The 17,387-nt window shown below is 49.0% G+C and overlaps 1 protein-coding gene across 2 annotated transcripts; it reads left to right on the top strand.

Moving 5' to 3' along the window:
- The first annotated feature begins 8,914 nt into the window (after positions 1-8,914).
- On the top strand, positions 8,915-16,893 carry LOC114689511. Of its 2 annotated transcripts, none has more exons than XM_037205588.1 (3): positions 8,915-9,235; positions 14,847-15,266; positions 16,030-16,893. In XM_037205588.1, the coding sequence occupies exons 1-3, from the start codon at positions 9,224-9,226 to the stop codon at positions 16,282-16,284; spliced, it is 687 nt and encodes a 228-aa protein (XP_037061483.1). In that variant the 5' UTR covers positions 8,915-9,223; the 3' UTR covers positions 16,285-16,893. The 2 variants fall into 2 exon arrangements, with proteins under 2 accessions (XP_037061483.1, XP_037061484.1); XM_037205589.1 differs by having other exon boundaries at positions 15,981-16,893.
- The last annotated feature ends 494 nt before the right edge of the window (positions 16,894-17,387 follow it).

Raw genomic sequence — 17,387 nt, 5'->3', positions numbered from 1 at the left:
ACCAGGATATGGACGTTAATGGGCAATAGAGTTACTTCATCACCATAAGCAAACAGATTTGTTTCAGCCACGCTGTCTTCCGGTAGCTGTATCCACCTCCCTGTGTCTGAGCCACCCAAGAGCTTGCAAGTTTAGGAGCTGAACTGTTCTCCTTTCCTGAAATTCTGTGTTTCCAGAGTGTTACAAAGACATTTGGGATTAGCTTGTTTTCCTCAGCATGATTTCTGGCTGTGTTGAGGGTGTGCATTGTGAATAGTTCATTCCTTTTTATGGCCGACTAATACTCCATACTGTGGACATATCACAATCTATTTAACCTTTCACCCATGGACATAACCCATAACTAGATTATGTTTGTTTGGTGTTACTATGGATAAATCTGACGTAACATTTCTGTACATTTTGGTGTGAATGTTTTCATCCCTCAAGGATATATACATGCTCAGGAGCACAATTGCTGGATTCTGTGGGGATCGCATATTTTGTTAAAGAGCCCCCTCCCAGACTGGCTGTCCTGTTCTGTATTCTCATCAATAGGGTTGGAGTGATCCTACAAATTCTATCATCTGCTGCTGTCGTCTTTTAAACAGCTCTCTGATGTAGTGTGCTGTGTCTCCCTGGCTTTCATTTGCGTTTTTCTAATGGCTGGTCATGTCGAACACTTTCTCAAGTGCTTACCGGTCACCCGTAGGTCCTCTGGTGGAGTGTCTCCTCTGATCAATTTGCACACTCTCTAGTCGGGACACGGAGTGCTTTGCCAGTCAGTTCTAGAGCCCCACAGTAACTCTGTCATGCATGCACTCTGCCAGATTTTTGTTTTTTGCCTGTTCCTGCACTTTTTTTGGCGTTGTGTTTGATCTTTCAGAGGTTTTTTTCAGAGCAGCTTCACTTTGCTGGGGTTCAGTTTGCCAGCTCTTCCCTGCGCATGAAGCTGTGATGCCTTCAGACTCTTACCATGCTCTAGTTCCTAGTGGTTGTGTGTGTGTGTGTGTGTGTGTGTGTGTGTGTGTGTGTGTGTGTGTTATTTAACCCCCTGAAGCTTTTGAGGAGTTTTTATTTCTTACATTTAATTTCATTTTGATTTTCAAATATACTGTGAGTTTTTTCTCTCACACACACCCATAGTTCCACCATCATTTGTTAAAAGACTATCTCCAAGCCCTGTAGACTCCCCTCACACGCCTGTCAAAACTCGGTTGTGTATATCTGGGTGAATATACTTCTGGTTTCTCTCTGCCTGTCCGAGTGGTCCTGATCACTGTGGCTATAGTGAGTCTCCAGGCCAGAGCGACTCATTTTATGCATGGCCCAGAAAACTCTCTAGTTCCTTTGCCTTCCGTGCGGATCTTGGAGAACTTCCCTCTTCGCCAGCTCTCCCTTTGTAAGTGGAACATTCCGGTATTTTCCATAACAGTAAACACGGGTCTGTGCTGTCATTTTGCTGTTTTGTAATAAAAATGCAGCTTCATTTGTCCAACCATCTTCCACTGTTGGATACTTAGGTGTTTTAAATAATTTCAACTCCCCCCCTCCCCGCCCCCGTTATTGACACTATTAATCACTATCAATATCTGAAAGCCAGAAAGTCTCTGAAAACTTCCGACCATTTCCTAAGGAGTAGCATTGCTGAACTGTCTTGGTTTTTCAGTTTCTTGACCCCTGAAGGAGATGTAGCTTCCTGGCCAGAGCTGTGGAGTCCAGAGCGGTGGCCACTCCTCCCTGAGAGTGCGGTGGCCATGAGCAGGTCTTGGCACTGTCCTGTGGGTCACAGCTCCTGTCCTTTTTCTAACCCTTGGTGCAGAGCAGATGGGAAATGGGTTCAATGCCTCCTCTTTCTGGAAGACTTCCCATCCTTCCAAAGGCATCCCCGTCCTCTGGGGACTGCTGTTCCTTTCTGGACCAGAGGGGCTCACCGGACCTGTGCAGCTCCACCCCCATGTCACTGCGAAGGCCTCTCCCCTCCCTGAGGGGCTGCGACGACTTTAAGAAAATCTTTCCAGGCTTCAAAGAGTAATAGGATAGCTTTCTGGAATGCTTGTTAAAATTCTTGAATATGTTTAAGGGATTTTCATGTTCAAAGAGAGCACACTTTCTGTTTGATGTCGACAAAAGATGGTTTCCCCCCTTTCCTGAGAATTTAAATAATTTGCCTGATTTCTGGTGGAAAGACCACAAGACTCTCCCCTCGTGGTCTAGATGTGGTATGTGTTAGAAGTCTCCATGACTAACTGCAGGGGAGGATGTGTGTAAATGATTCGGAAATACGTTTCCAAACAAAGAACCATCTGTAAGTTGTCAGCTGGAAAACAATGGCGCCAACCTTACCCAAGATTGGATTTCTTTGAAACAATCACAAAGAAATAGAAATATCATTTTAAATAATCATTAATGATGGCCCAATGGGGACCCTCCAGAATAAATGGGAATCAGTCTCCCCCTTGTGGACAACTAGGGAAGCGCCGAGTTTTTCCCACTAAGCATGAGATCTGAGGGAACCGCGGTTTGTGGCTAAGTCCTGACATCCTTAAACTACGGGGTCCCTGGCATGGGGCTCCGAGAGGAAGAACGGAAATGCTATGAAAGCTTCCCCTGGCAGAGAGACACCGGAAGCATGAGAGAGGGACTGTCAAACGGCTCCACTCCTGATGGACGGTGGTGATCCTTGGTCCAAACAGGTTCTGCTAAATGCCATGAGCTGCTTCTGGGGAAACACGGGACTGGGACTGAGGCAAGGAGGAAAACTCAAAGGGTTTGGGGGATATTTTTCTCCCAGCATGGAAGCAGGCTGCAGTTGACTTCTCCCTGATGGCTCCAAGGTTGTGAATGCAGCGCAGCGGCGCCCACAGGGGCTTCTTCTGTGCCTGGGCCTCCTCTGGCAGCATCCTGGAGACCAAGGCACACGTATTTGTCCCTTAGAGAAGTTCTGCAGCCTGGCCACAGCTGGCCCTGCTCCTTCCTGCGGACCCAGCCTTCAGAGTCACGGGCTTCTCAGACCCTGCCTGCATCCAGCACTGCGAGATCACATGCTCCTGGAAATCAGGACAGCGGGAGTTTCAAACCTCCATCTTGGCTGTGTCCTTCAGTTTTGCCCCCATCCAGACAGTGAAGTCTCTCTGGGCAGAGAACAGGGTTCCTGGCAAACAGAAGTTGAGAATTGTAGGCACTGGGGTCAGAGGGACCTGGCCCAGGCTGGGCTGACTGACTGACCTGGAGTGCCACTTCTCCAGATCTGAATCTCTAGCCCTGGGATTCAGGATGGTCCTATGAAGACACAGTTTAAGTGAAACCTTGCCATGAGCCCTCATAGTGGGCCCTGGCTCCACCTTTCTCAAACCCTGCATGAGCCTTTTCCTATCCCTTATGCTGTTGACAGGGATAAACTGGCACAGATTAAGAAAACTGGTAAGCAGAATTTCATAAAAATTAAACTTTTGGATCACAGAAAGATGTCAGTAATAAAAAGAAAAAGGCACAGCTAAAAAGAAAATATTTACAATGCAAATTTTTGACAAAGGACTTGTATCCAGCATCTATAAAGTGTTTACAACGCAACATGAGTGAGCCTAAGATGGTAACATAAGCCCAGCACAGCCCGTTCTCACAGAATATACAAGCTGCTATGTGAGAACTCTAAAGGTGAGTGATTGCAGATTGGAAAAAAAAAAAAAAAGAGGAAAAACTGAACAGACACATGCCGGGCGTGGTTCCTCCCTACCTCCTTCCCTCCTCTCCTATTCCTCTTTTCTTTCTCTCCCTCACACCTCCCCCTTCTGTTCTTCTTCCTTCCCCCACTTCTCACAGAAGCAGCAGAGGCGAAAGGATATTCCCCAAGAGAGCTTCTTTTTAGTCAGGGGAATCTGATGGAGAGGCCCTTGTGGGAAGAAGTAAGGAATATCCAGGGATATAGATAGCCAAAAAGTGGTTCCCTAATTCTGTGAAAACATGGCCCCTGCGCTGTGCACACTGATCACGCAGGTCCAAACCAGCAGAGTGAAACCTTGGGAATGAAACTGAAATGCAGACCATGGGCACACCTTTTTAGCACACTTGCTAAACAGTGTGTGCTTGGGACAGCCCCAAATCAACGCAGCAACTGACCCAGGAACCGCTGTCCACACAAGGCAATGCTGAACCTGAGCTTGAACCCATGCAAACTGCTGACCTGCGAGAGCAAAACCACCGTGTTCTTCCGACAGAGGAGTGTGGACTGAACCCAAAGTCTACACTCAGTGACATTTCCCATCTCTAAGACAATCCAAATCTACCCAGCATGCAAAGAGCCAGGAAAGCACAGGAAGTTCTCAGGGGAAAAGAATACATTCAGATCCCAAGGTGAGTCATGGCTGCTGGATTACCAGACAAAGACTTCAAAGAGGCTGTGGTGATAGCATGCTCCATCAGATCCAGAGAAATACACAGAAGAGGACTAAGAAGATATTTGTCTACAGAGAACTTCAAAAACACTTTAAAAAGAGCAAACAGAAATGCTAGGATTGAATATAAAATATAAAGCTGAAACTTAAAATTCCCCCTGCATGATCCAGCAGGGGGAAGAGTGAAGGGTGTGTGTGAGGTGGGGGAAGGTGTGTGTGTGTGTGTGTGTGTGTGTGTGTGTGTGTGTGTGTGTGTGTGAGGTGGGGGAAGGTGTGTGAGGTGGGGGAAGGTGTGTGACGTGGGTCAGAATGATTCAATCTGAAGAACAGGGAGAAAGGATTTAAAATGAACCTCAGGGACAAATGTGGAAACATTCTTAGGATATAATGAAGTGTTGGTCGTTAGATTTCTGGGAGAAGAGGAGAAAGAGAGTGGGGGAAATGTTTGAAGAAACAAAGGCCTGAAGTTGGTAAAGGGCAGAGCCTGGTACGTTCAGGAGGCTCTGTGCACCCCAAGAGGGTGTGCTCCGTAAGACCGCGCCTGGATGCAGCAGGAACTGCTGAAAACAAGATAAAGCTTCCATTGGAACAAAGAACTGAGACACAGCTCACAGTAGTGATGCGTCCAATCCAGGGGCAGCACCACCAGTCCGAGGAGTGGGAGGGGCCAGTGGTTCACTACCAGTCCAAGAAGTGGGAGGAGCCAGTGGTTCACCACCAGTCCGAGGAGTGGGAGGGGCCAGTGGTTCACTACCAGTCCGAGGAGTGGGAGGGGCCAGTGGTTCACTACCAGTCCAAGAAGTGGGAGGAGCCAGTGGTTCACCACCAGTCCGAGGAGTGGGAGGGGCCAGTGGTTCACTACCAGTCCAAGAAGTGGGAGGAGCCAGTGGTTCACCACCAGTCCGAGGAGTGGGAGGAGCCAGTGGTTCACTACCAGTCCGAGGAGTGGGAGGGGCCAGTGGTTCACTACCAGTCCGAGGAGTGGGAGGAGCCAGTGGTTCACCACCAGTCCGAGGAGTGGGAGGAGCCAGTGGTTCACTACCAGTCCGAGGAGTGGGAGGGGCCAGTGGTTCACTACCAGTCCGAGGAGTGGGAGGAGCCAGTGGTTCACAGGGCCACCGTCAGGAGCGTGTGCGGGGAAGAGAAGCCAATAAACCGCACTCCTTGACCTTTTCATTACAGTTACATAAAGTTCTAGACAGTGTAAAGCCATGGACAGTGGTAGCAGGTGGCAGAGTTCCTGAGGGTGGTCAGGGAAGAGAGGAGGGAGCTGGTGTATGACTCTTCCTGGGGAGATGTGAACAGTCACCCCAGGTAGGAAACCAACTACAGACAGTTTCATGAACCAATGAGTTTTATTGGCGTTGATTAGAGGAGTGTGGGTGAGGGGTTACTTACAGGAGCAGAAATGATTCAAAGGCAGCTGCATCAGCAAAGTCCACCCCATCACGGGTGACTGCTCACAGAAGCTGGGAACCGGGAGCAACTGCACGGCCTGCAGACAGCTCGGCAGGTTGGAGGCTTCCAGGTGGCTCTGTTGGTCTGAGCCCCTTCCAGGCCACACAGCTGGCCTGACAGTGTCTCTCAGCAGTCCTTGCTGCTTGCAGAAGCTTGAGGAGGGAGGGGCCTAGTGAATCTGGTCAGTTTCAGGGACTTTCTGAGGCTAGTGAGTTGTTTAGTCCTGAGTTTAAATGAGCTTCCCTGCAGGGTGGAAGGTTCCACCTCCCCTTTGAACACCTTGTTCTTTCCTTTCCTTTCCTGGGTCATAACAGCTTCACTTCAAGATGGAAGGTTTGAACCTCAGAGGAAACCGCCACACAATGGAAGGAAGAGAGGCTGGGAAGGAGCATGAGAGAAAAATTGGCGACATTATAAAAGTGCATGACAAAGTTTTGTGGGTTGTAGAAATATATCTTGACTGTGGTATCCTCTTCTGTTTGGATCTATGTACGAATTGACCACATTTACTCTTTGGACAAACCCAATTTAATGCACTTTAGTTATAACGAGTTATTGGGATGAACAAAGGATCTGAAGACTCCACAAAGGAAAATATGTAAGTTGGCATTGGGCACATGCAAACTTTCTCACCTTCTTCAGCCATCCACACATCAGACGCTTCTCTGCTACTGTGACAAAACACTGTGGCCAGAAGCCACTGACCGAGGGAAGGGTTTATTATGGTCCCAAGGGGATCAGAGTCCATCATGGCGGGGAGGCACAGCAGCAAATGGCTGGCTTGGTGGCAGGGCAGGGAGCTGGTCCCTCCTGATTGACAAGAGGGAAGTGGGAATGGAAAGATTTTAATTTCCAAGTCTGCCCCCAGGGACATACTTCTTCCCCTAAAACTCCCCAAACAGCACCACCAACTGGGGGCCAAGTGTTTAAATGCCACAGACTATTGGGAGAAAGAGGGAACATTTCCCAAACTACCACGATCAGGAAGACGGAACTAAGCCTGACATGTGCTACAAGCCACAAGGATGGCAAAAATTTTAAAGTGCCAGCAAGAGTGTGATGAAAACAGAATTTTCTGGGGGATATAAAGATAGTGAGTGTGCCCATTTTGGAAACAATTAAACAGTGTCTTACTTAAACATACATTAACTATATGATCTAATTAGACAAATCCTAGCTAGAAATACAAAGTACATGGACACAGTGTCTCATATTCAGCTATTGGTTGCAATAAAGTTTGTGATGGAAACTGAAGTATCTATGCTCAGGTATGTGGCTACAGAAACTGTGCTCTAGCATAGAGAGATGTGCTGCTCATCAGCAAAGAGGAACGAAGAGCAGGCCCCCAGGGGGATGAGACCCCAGAGTGCCAACCCCAGAGAGCTCCGCACACGGAGTTCCTACTCCATAACTCCACTCCTCCTAGAAGAAGAAGGAAGGATCTGATAGTGTTCGAAGCAAATCTGGGTGTGGTGGTGCACATCTGTAATACCGAGTGTGGGAGGCAGGGGTAAGAGGGTCAGAAGTTCAAGGTCATCCTTGGCTACATAGCGAATTCAAGGCCAGCCTGAGCTACAGGAGATCCTGTTTTCAAAGGGGTGGCAGTGGTGGACAGAGAAGTGGCTCAGCGGCGAAGAGCGCTGGCTGTCCTCACAGAAGATCTGGGTTCAGTTCTTAGCCCCCACATGAGGTGGCTCATAATTATAACTTCAGTTCCAGGGAATCAGATGTCCTCCTCTGGCCTCTCAGGATGCACATACATTCACTCAAGCATGCATGCATATACATAAAATAAAAATAATAATTTCTAGTTAAAAAGCAAAATCAGTAGTGTTTTGGGTCTGGGAATCAGTGGAGGCATTACTTGGGGGCTGTTCCATGGACATACCGATTTGTCAATATTTATTAGCCTTAAATAATGCTAATTTTTAAAAAATTGATTATATAACATGAACTAAAATAAAGCTGGAAAAATACAAATAACATGATATTTGTACAAAGACAGTTGAGATGGATATTAAAAAATAATCTAGAAACTGATTTGAGCTTTAAAGTTAATCATTTGGGTTATTTGGTATTTCAAATTAATTTGGGGGAGAAATATTTACAAATGATATTGAGTCAGTTGGCCATTCCAGTTACAAAATTAAGGCCTATATCCACTTAAGGGGGAAAAAAAAGAATTTCATGTAGATTAAAGAGTCAAGTCTATTAAAAACATAGTCATCTTAAATGAGCAAACAGTAGAGGCCTCCGAGTGAGTGTGTGGTGTGGCTTGGAAGAGCCATGCCTGTGCCCAGAGAGCCCCACCGGGCCATACTGTTTGGAGTCTAGTCTTGGGGAAGCCCAGGGTCCCACAGATGGGACAGGACAGGAAAGGAGTCCCCAGGCTCCTCTTCATGCCCCCAAAACTAGAAAGAACTTCAAAGTCTTCTTCCCCTTCTCTGTTCAGGCCCCTGGGAAACGGACAGCAGTGGTGTCCTTCTGACTGGAAAGCTTGCAGAAATTCGGACCAGGCAGCACTCATCAGAGCGGCCCAGAGTGGCTGCAGATGCTTCGTAAGGGGTCAGCAGTGCTGGTCCCTTCCTCCTAGGAGGAGCACTTGGTGCTCCTACAGGAACCACATGGTCGTATATAATCAGTCCTTAAGACCTGCTCCCTTTACAGGTGACTTGGGAAGAGCCATGGTGGGGTGCCTTAGCCCCGGGGCACTGAGAGGTTGGAGCATCAGGTGAGTAGAAATCCACACAGCTGGCCAGCTCCCCTAGTCAGTGGACAGATGGACTGTGGAAGCCCTTCCTCTACTTCTTCCCCAGGGCTGTCACCCTGTAGTCTCTGGACAGAGGTCTCCCATGAGTCACCGGCCCCAGAGGAAAGACCTGGTCTGACTGCAGATGTTCTCATTCTCGTTGTTTCCCTGGTCTCTTGGGGCCATCTGAGTTAAGCTGAATGAAGAGCAGGTGAGGCGCACAGGTGCTGGGTGTAGGGCAGAAGTCTCCATGGCAACAGAGCCATCTGGCTTTCCTGCCTGGCATCGGGCCTTGTGACTTCACAGCGGAATCTTCTCACAGCGGGCAGGAGAGGTTGCCGGGTAAAGAGGGTGGGGGAGGACCTTTGGCCTTCTCGCTCTAGTCTGAGGCTTAGGCTTCTTCCTGTCAGCATCTGGGGCTCCAGTCAACTCCAGTAGACTCCAAGTGGCAAGTGCTAGTGAGTGTGAGCGGCGTAGCACGTGGGCCATTCTCTGCTGAAGCCCTCTGGGGAATTGGAGGAATCACACCTGGTTTCCTTCAATCCAAGCCTAGCAGGTGAAGAGGAGCCAGGGCCCCAGGAGGAAAGACAGAAGTGTGGATCTTTCCCACCCAGAACAGCCTGTCCTGGTCAGCACCCTCTCAATGGCAGGAAGGGTAAGGCAGAGGGGGAGTCGCCACAGGGGGCTTCCATAGGAAGCACAGTAGAGCCCTCCGAGCCGGCGATGAGCCATCCAGCCCACTCACACAGGTTAGGCTCTTCAGGTGCTCTAACAAATTGCTGTAACCCCGGTGAAATGGTGGCAGTTCACTTCCACAGTGCTGCAGGCCTGAAGCCTGACGTCACGGTGTCAACAGAGTGAGTTCCTTCTTGGGGGTGCAAGGGAGAAGCTGTCCCGTGCCTTTATTCTAGCTTCTGATGATGCTGGTGACCTGGCGTCCCTTGGCTGTGGCACCACTGCTGCAGTTTCCACTCATGAGATCATGTATGACACGCTCCCCAAGTATCGGTGTCCAAGTTTCCCTGTCAGAGATTTCGGGCATGCCCAGTAGAACTCCACATGCTGCACCTGCCAAGGTCACACAGACAAGGGAGGCCCAGTCACAGTGCCTGCCAGGGCTCAGGGCTGGGATGCACCTTACGGGGAGCATGCACAACACACACGGAGAGAGAGTGCGGATGGGGCTCAGCCTGCTCCCCCAGCCCGGTGCAAGGACAGACCAGTCCCGATGAGGGGTAGGATCGGGAATGTCGAATGTGTGCTCTGGTCCCTCATCTCCAGGAGCTCTCGGTCCATGGACAACACTTTCCCAGGAGTTAGGCGACATTCAGGGAGTTAGGGACCTGCTCTGGTTGTGAAAGAACCCCCAGAGGAGATCTTCCTTCAGGAGAGACCCCAAACCCAAGGAACACACCGAAACCACCGATCAGATGCAAAAGCAAGAGGGTTTATTAGATACACGGGTACCCGGGGCGAAGTCTCTAGGAGGACTTGCGCGCCTTCCTAGGGCAAAGGGGACTTTTTATGGGATTCCAGGGCAGAGGCGCGGATACGGAAGCAAAAGCATAGTTACAGGGTCCCTATTGGTTGTTTCAAAGAAGGCCAGGGTGAACTTGGGGTCGTATGTGTGTGGCTGATCTGGCCTTGCCCAGGCCAGCTGCTTATTTCTCAAGGCCAGGGGCCCGCCATAAAATATCCTAATTTAACTCAACTGTCTTTCTCTCAAGGCCGCTGACCACAATTATCTCTCTCAAGGCCGGATGGCTGGTTAGTTACAGCTGTGAACTTCTGTCTTTCTGTTTCCTTCAGAATGGCGTTTCTTAGGCTAAGTTATTGGGGGGGGGACATTTCATCGGCCCAACGCCCCATGTCCTCATAATGGAGCGGGGGTCTTTCAGTTGTACCTGTGACAAAGCAAGGGGAGGCCAGAGCTGGGACCCCTAGAGGAGTCAGGAAAACCAGGGGCCAGACCATAATAGACTTCCCATGAAGCCCAGAGTCTATAAATTGGAGCAGCTTGAGGCCTCTGGAAATGGTCCCAATGAGCACTGACAGAAATGGGAGACTCCAGGTCTCTGTGTGTCCCCACCCCCCAACCGGCCAAGAAGGAATCCACCTTTTCCTTTCTCTGCCTCTCCGTATGACATGACTCCTCTCCTACCAACCCTGGGTCAGCAAGAACTTAGATCCTAGCCAACCCCTACTTGATGTTCTCATTCTCTTCCCCTCCCCCACTCACTCTCCCTCATGTGAGTGGGTGTTTTTCATGCATGCACGTCTGTGCACCACCTGTATGCCTGCCTGTTGCTTGTGGAGGCCAGAAGAGAACATTGGACCCTCTCAGAAACAGGGTTCCGAATGACTGTGAGCCACCAAGTGGACGCTGGGCTTGAATCTAGATTCCCCCGGAAGATGGCTGTGCTCTTAGGCTCCGAGCCAGCTCTGCAGTCCCATCTGGGTTCTTCCTTTCACACTGCCCGTCCTTCTATTGACCACCACACACCAGGGCTTTTCTGGATCCCGTGGAGACAGACGTCAACTACATAGCTGGGCCTTGCCTTGATGAGATGTGTAATTAATTCAAGATAGTCAAAAACAATGCCGGCAAGTGCTTGGGCGGAGTAGGCACACCAAAGGAGACATGTCCTCAGCTGGGAGGGGGTCAATCAATAAGGTGATGTGACTAAACCAGGATGGTAGAGAAAGCACCCCCACCAGGCACCATATGCAGTCATCACCCAGGCAAAGGGATGGCTCAGGCAAGCACACTGGTGTGTGCTCAGGACCTGCTAGGAAATGCCGAGTGAAGGCCTGCGTGGACCCAGCAGACATAAGGGGAGTCTGAGACCAGGAGGTTAGAATAAGGAACTAGACCTTGATTTTGTTTTTCTTGGAAAAGTGTTGGTTGAGTGTCAGGGGCATGGACACCCCCGGTGCAGAATAGGAGAAAAAACATTTCTGTGAGAATGAAAGCATAACAGTCACTATGGGGGAGGCTGGGAGCTGGGAAGACTCCTCTGAGGTGAGGGCCCCAGAAGCTCAGACAGGGTCAAGCGTGGTGTGACTGAGGGCCTGGGGGTCTTCTGAGCAGAGCCAATAGGGTGAGAAGTGAGAGCTCAGGGTTTTCTGAGGGCATGGCTGGGACCACTACTGGACTTTCCCAGAAGGGAGCCCTGATCAGTTGTGGGCCCTACAAGCCCCCCAAATGTAGACAGGACTGTAGCTGGAGTTTTTTCCAGTCCTGCCTGGCCCACGGTCAGGACAAATCTCTCTCACCCACCAGTCCCGCAGCCACTTAGACCAAACCGAGTAAACACACAGAGACTTATATTGCTTACAAACTGTATGGCCATGGCAGGCTTCTTGTTATCTAGTTCTTATATATTAAATTAACCCATATCTATTAGTCTAGAAGTTGCCATGTGGCTTGTGGCTTACCGGTACCTTACATCTTGCTTTTCATGGTGGCGGCTGGCAGCGTCTTCTGCCTCAGCCTTCCACTTCCCAGAATTCTCCTTGTCCTGCCTATACTTCCTGCCTGGCTACTGGCCAATCAGTGTTTTATTTATTAACCAATCAGAGCAACACATTTAACATACAGAACATCCCACAGCACTTCCCCTTTTCTTTTTTTCAAAAAGGAAGGTTTTAACTTTCACATAGTACATATAACAAAACAATTATCAAGCAAGAATTACAGTTACAATACTAAAGAAGATATCCTATCTCTCCTATATTTGTGAGTCTAAGGTTTCATATCTAACTTATCTTTTATCATAACTGAGGAACAATCTAGTCTTCAACTACATCAAAGACCTTAGAAGGATATAATACTACCTGAGAAATGGGAGAAGGATGCAAGCAACTTTCAGGAGTCTTGCAGGGTAGACAGAGACAGCTGGCAGCCTGGACAATCACCTAATGTTCCTTTGTAAAGTTGGGGCATCTATCTTCAGCCCACAGGCCTAGAGTCTCTCAGTCATTTTTCTCTGTGTCCTGTAGAATGTCTGGCAGTTTTTTTCTGCAAAGCAGGAACCTGAAGGAACATTTCACCAAGCAAAGTTCATTGGTCACCTTCCTATGGGTCCTGTATGTCCAGTTGATCAAGCAGTCCAGGCAAGAACAATTTCTTGCCCAAATGGCTATTTTTGCCAAGGTGAAGATAAACTCTATATGGAGTGTCTTCAATGCCCATCCTCCTCTCTGAAGAAAATTGGTGCTGCCAGGAGCAGACATGTCTCATTATCCAGAAAGTCTAAATTTTTAAAACATTTTAAATGCCATATTCTGTAGGTCTTTGAAGTGTTTGAAGATTACCTATCTATCTGAAATATATCTATGTATACCTAGAAGACTTAACTAACATGGCTACAAGTATGACTATCATAGATGACTAATTATTAATCTATTTCTTAATTATCCATTACAATTTTAAATGAGCTGTACAAACATAATACCTTAAACAGGAGTAGAAATATACACACAGTATAACAAAATTAACTTTAAATTTGTATCAATAAGCTAAAATCCATAGCAATGTAAAACATTTCTAAACAAGTTGTTGCTCTTTAAAAGTAGGTTCATTAATCTACCCTTTCATCCTATTATATCTATATTTATATCCCCTTTTCTTCTTTAGAAGAGATTGCATTTATAGAAATATTGGTTTTTCTCTGTCCCATACCAGAGGGCTCTTCTGATATGGGACACAAAAATCTCTTAACCTTTTCTTTTAGTAATATGCTTGGGTTTAGAGAAAGAGTGAGCCAATTCCATCTCCAAAGCCAGCTTGGTATATTTGGGAATTTGGGTGTAGCTTCTCATAGTACTTTTTGCTGGATGGGGGGCACTGCATTTTATGGAGACACAAAGAAAATTTTAGGATTATGGAGCAGTCTGTGAGGGTGTATCGTCTGAGCCAGTTGCCTTGAAACTGTTCTGTATGTTGGATCATCTGGGCCATGGTGTCATCAGAGACCTTTCAGGGGATCTTGGCTGGTCAAACCTGATGTATCTTAATCTGGAACAAATACATAGCCTCTTGCTTTCTGTGGAAACAAAAGCAGAGCCTCCTTTCCAAAGCAACATATCCTTACATCCAAATTTTGAAGTCAAGATATCTTTAAAATATACATATTGGCATAACTCAACAGCTTTTACAATCAAATGTTTTTCTGCAGTTAAGAATCCCCAAAACAACACAATCCAGATTCTCTGTGTATCATATCCATCATTACGTGGCTTATTTTTTTATACTACCTTTGCTGTCTCTTTAAAGACTTTATTTTTAAAAACTATCTATTTCTTTATATAATTGCATATATTCCTTTTTCTCTCTCTTCCAAGCCTATGTACATTTTTACACACATTGTAAAGCATTTAAAGTCTTATTTCATCTGAATCTGCCTTATTGTGTAACTATTGCTTTAAACTGTAGCATTTGTAAGACCAAAATGGCTGCTGTGGCTGGTGGCTCCACCCACCTCAGCTTCCCAACATGGCAGTGGTACGTTTTCCCACCAGCTCTCGGAGCCATCAACTCTTAGAAACACTGGGTCTATGCTTTTGTCAAAGCAGCATGTAGCCCAGAAACCTCTTTTTTTTTTTTAACTAGCAAAAATTATATCCAACATACAGCGTAGTGTGCAGCTTGGAGACACCTCTATGTAACATAGGGTAGGTCAAGCCCACAGGCACGCATGCACACCAGGAACCCGCAATAGAGTAGCTCAAACACACAGGCTGCCACTAACTTGAGAGAGACAACTAAGAAGCTATTTTAGCATCTTCTTTCTCGGGTTTTAGGTGGTAACTCTTGCCAACCCGTTGGGCGCCATTTGTAGCTAGAGTTTTCTCTCCAGGTTCAGCCAAGCCTCAACAATCCAACAGCCCACTTAAAAAATGAACACACAGATGCTTACATTATTTAAACTGGCCTAATGGCTCAGGCTTCTTGTTATCTAGTTCTTATATATTAAATTAACCCATATCTATTAGTCTAGAAGTTGCCACGTGGCTTGTGGCTTACCGGTACCTTACATCTCGCTTTTCATGGTGGCGGCTGGCAACGTCTTCCGCCTCAGCCTTCCACTTCCCAGAATTCTCCTCTCTCCTTGTCCTGCCTATACTTCCTGCCTGGCTACTGGCCAATCAGTGTTTAATTTATTAACCAATCAGAGCAACACATTTGACATACGGAACATCCCACAGCACAGGACTAGGGAGGAAGCAGGCAGCTGTGACTAATGGATACTCTCTCTTCTTAGACAACTCAGAAGAGCCACGAGACTGAGTCCAGTGCCTTGATCTCTCGGAGCCTCGTGTTGGGGGAGGACCCAGGACACCTGTTCCAGCAACCGCAGGCCACCAGTTCACAGGACCAGGAGCCACTCGGCTCTCCCAGCCTCTCTGAGCCGGGTTCAGAATACCTGCCTTTCTTCCACATTCCTGAGCAGCCCCTGGCTATGGAGGAGCTGGCTCAGCAGGTTGAACTCCGCCCGGGACACAAAGCTGGCAGGAGCTGCAGAGAGGGTCTGTTCCTCGAGGAGTCAGCGCCACCCAGTGGCTTCTTCCCGTACTACCGCTCTCAGGAAGAGCTGCTCAACTGCACCACCCCTCAAGGCTGCTGGTGTCTGGGCACCAGAGACCGCTTTCCTGGAAGTGGGGCACTGGATGGCTGCTGCAAGGTGACATGGGATGGATGCCCTGTGAATCTGAAGAGGCCACAGGAGGGCAGGCAGCACCAAACCTCTGGAATGCTCCAGATACCTATCCCCAGTGAGCCCTTGGCCAGATGGCACACTAGCTATGGGCTCAGAGGCTAGAGGGACTGTCCAACTATACTTCATCTCCTCCCTTTCAGGGAGGTGGCTCTGGAGATCGAATTACATACAATAATTCAAAGAAAGGCCTGGAGCCAGAGCTGAGCCCATAGAAACACTTACATTACCTTCTTGAACTTTGTTAGACACCCAGATACTGGATCTGTGCCATCTCATTTAATCCCAATGACCCCATGCTAATGGCGGCTTACAAGTGACACAACATCTCTTCGAATATCAAAGGAACACGACCTGAGTCACCCAGGTAGCAGGTGCCAAGCCTGGGTTCTGGTCCAGCCCCATACCCTCTAATGTTATGAGCAACCCCCCTGGCAACCACACAGCTTGGCATGGGGTCTAGGATGGCACAGGAAGTGGGGTAGATAATAAGTTCAAAGCCAGGATCAAGCTTCCCATGGGGGCCCCTGGATGGGTAGGCAATGTCACCAAGGGCTGCCTACTCTGCAGGACCGGCCTGGGTCCTGGCACCCTCCCTGATTGCCCCGTAGAGTTATAAGGCAGGGTCCATCTTGGCATCTGGGCCTGAGCCGGGCTGACACCTTGCTTTTCCTCACCCAGTGTGCTTTGGCAGGGCCTGACCTCCTCTCTGGCTTTTCATCCTCACCAGCCTGCTGCCACTTCCTGGGAGGGTTCATGCCTGACGGCGACCAGGATCTTCCCCTCTCTGGGGACCGTGCTCTTGATGCTTCAGGATTTGTACCATACTACAGAAGCCCTGAAGAGGAGCTTCACACCAGCCCGGTGCCTCCCTCCTCTGTGCTGGGGAGCTCGAGGGAGCGGCCCCAACCTGGCGCTGCCAGCCTGTGAGGATGCATGGCGAAAGCCGCAGGGACTTCTGGGAGTGAACTTGCCAGTCGGGTGAGGGACAGAGAGAACTGGAGCTGAGGATTCCACGGCTCAGTCCATTTGCCCTGGGACCATTCGTCCTTCCTGGGGCAGAAAGAGGTCTTTTATTAGATCACCAGTGTGTGTGTGGGAATCCTCTCATCGCCACAGAGGCCCATAAGAAGAACGCCCCCCCCCCACTTCAAACCTTTTCAGTGCCCGATGACCTGATCTTCCACTCTGGAACACACTCCCCCCACCCCAAACACACACACACACACACACACACACACACACACACACACACACACACACGGCTGGGCTCACCTTTCTCATTGCAGCAGGAGAGGCCTGTGCCACATTCAGCTACCCAACGCCACCCCCGGAAATCAACCATCCTGCCCCATCTATCCCACTTTATTCTCCTAGGCGGAAAGTCTGCCTGATGAGGTGTGGGGGTGGGCACCACAAACGTGACTGCAGAGGGATTCCTGCTGTGCCCCCCATTAGAACCTCATTTGTCCTTCCGTAGCTTGTCACAGGCCTGGACACAGGGAGCAGGGGCCTCCTGGACAACTTGGAGGTACACACCCCCGAAGCTGGCTTCGTAAATAAATCCTGTGGGCATGGGTGCCTTACTACCTCAGTGTGGTGCTTCAGAGCCGGGCCCTCTACTGAGCACTCATTATGAGCTGGGGGCCTTGCCGGCTCATTCTACAGGCCAAGAAACAGGCTCGGTGGGGCGGGCAACAGGCTTCTGACTCTTAGTACTGACGTTAGCAGAGGCCCGTGGCTGGGGCTGCAGGGATGGCAGGATTGATCTGCTGGGAGGAGCTGAGCTGGAGCGCGACTCCACAGCCCAGAGATCCAGCCAGGCTTGTGCACAACCCACGTCCTCGGCCTGCCTATTCCCACCCCGTGTGCACCCAGGCCTTGTCTGCGTCTGCTTCTCCCGAATCTTTTCACCTGGCCGTTCTACCACTTAGGAAAACCTTGGTGTATTTTGTGGGAAAAAAAATCCATGTTGCTTTAAGGTTTTATTCTTTAAACAACCCCCCCCCCCGCACCCCCCCCCCCGCACCCCCCCCCTCCCCCCGCTTGTTACTCGGTCAGAAGAAACGGTTCTGGAGTCCTTTGGAA

The sequence above is a fragment of the Peromyscus leucopus genome, chromosome 5, assembly GCF_004664715.2.
Source record: "Peromyscus leucopus breed LL Stock chromosome 5, UCI_PerLeu_2.1, whole genome shotgun sequence".
NCBI classification, from domain to species: domain Eukaryota; kingdom Metazoa; phylum Chordata; class Mammalia; order Rodentia; family Cricetidae; genus Peromyscus; species Peromyscus leucopus.
This window is presented reverse-complemented; position numbering and strand designations above follow the sequence as displayed.

Excerpts from the sequence above, each read along its gene's own strand:
- LOC114689511 (XM_037205588.1), top strand. Across the intron at positions 15,267-16,029 it reads CACTGGATGGCTGCTGCAAG|CCTGCTGCCACTTCCTGGGA; the intron begins GTGACATGGGAT and ends CATCCTCACCAG.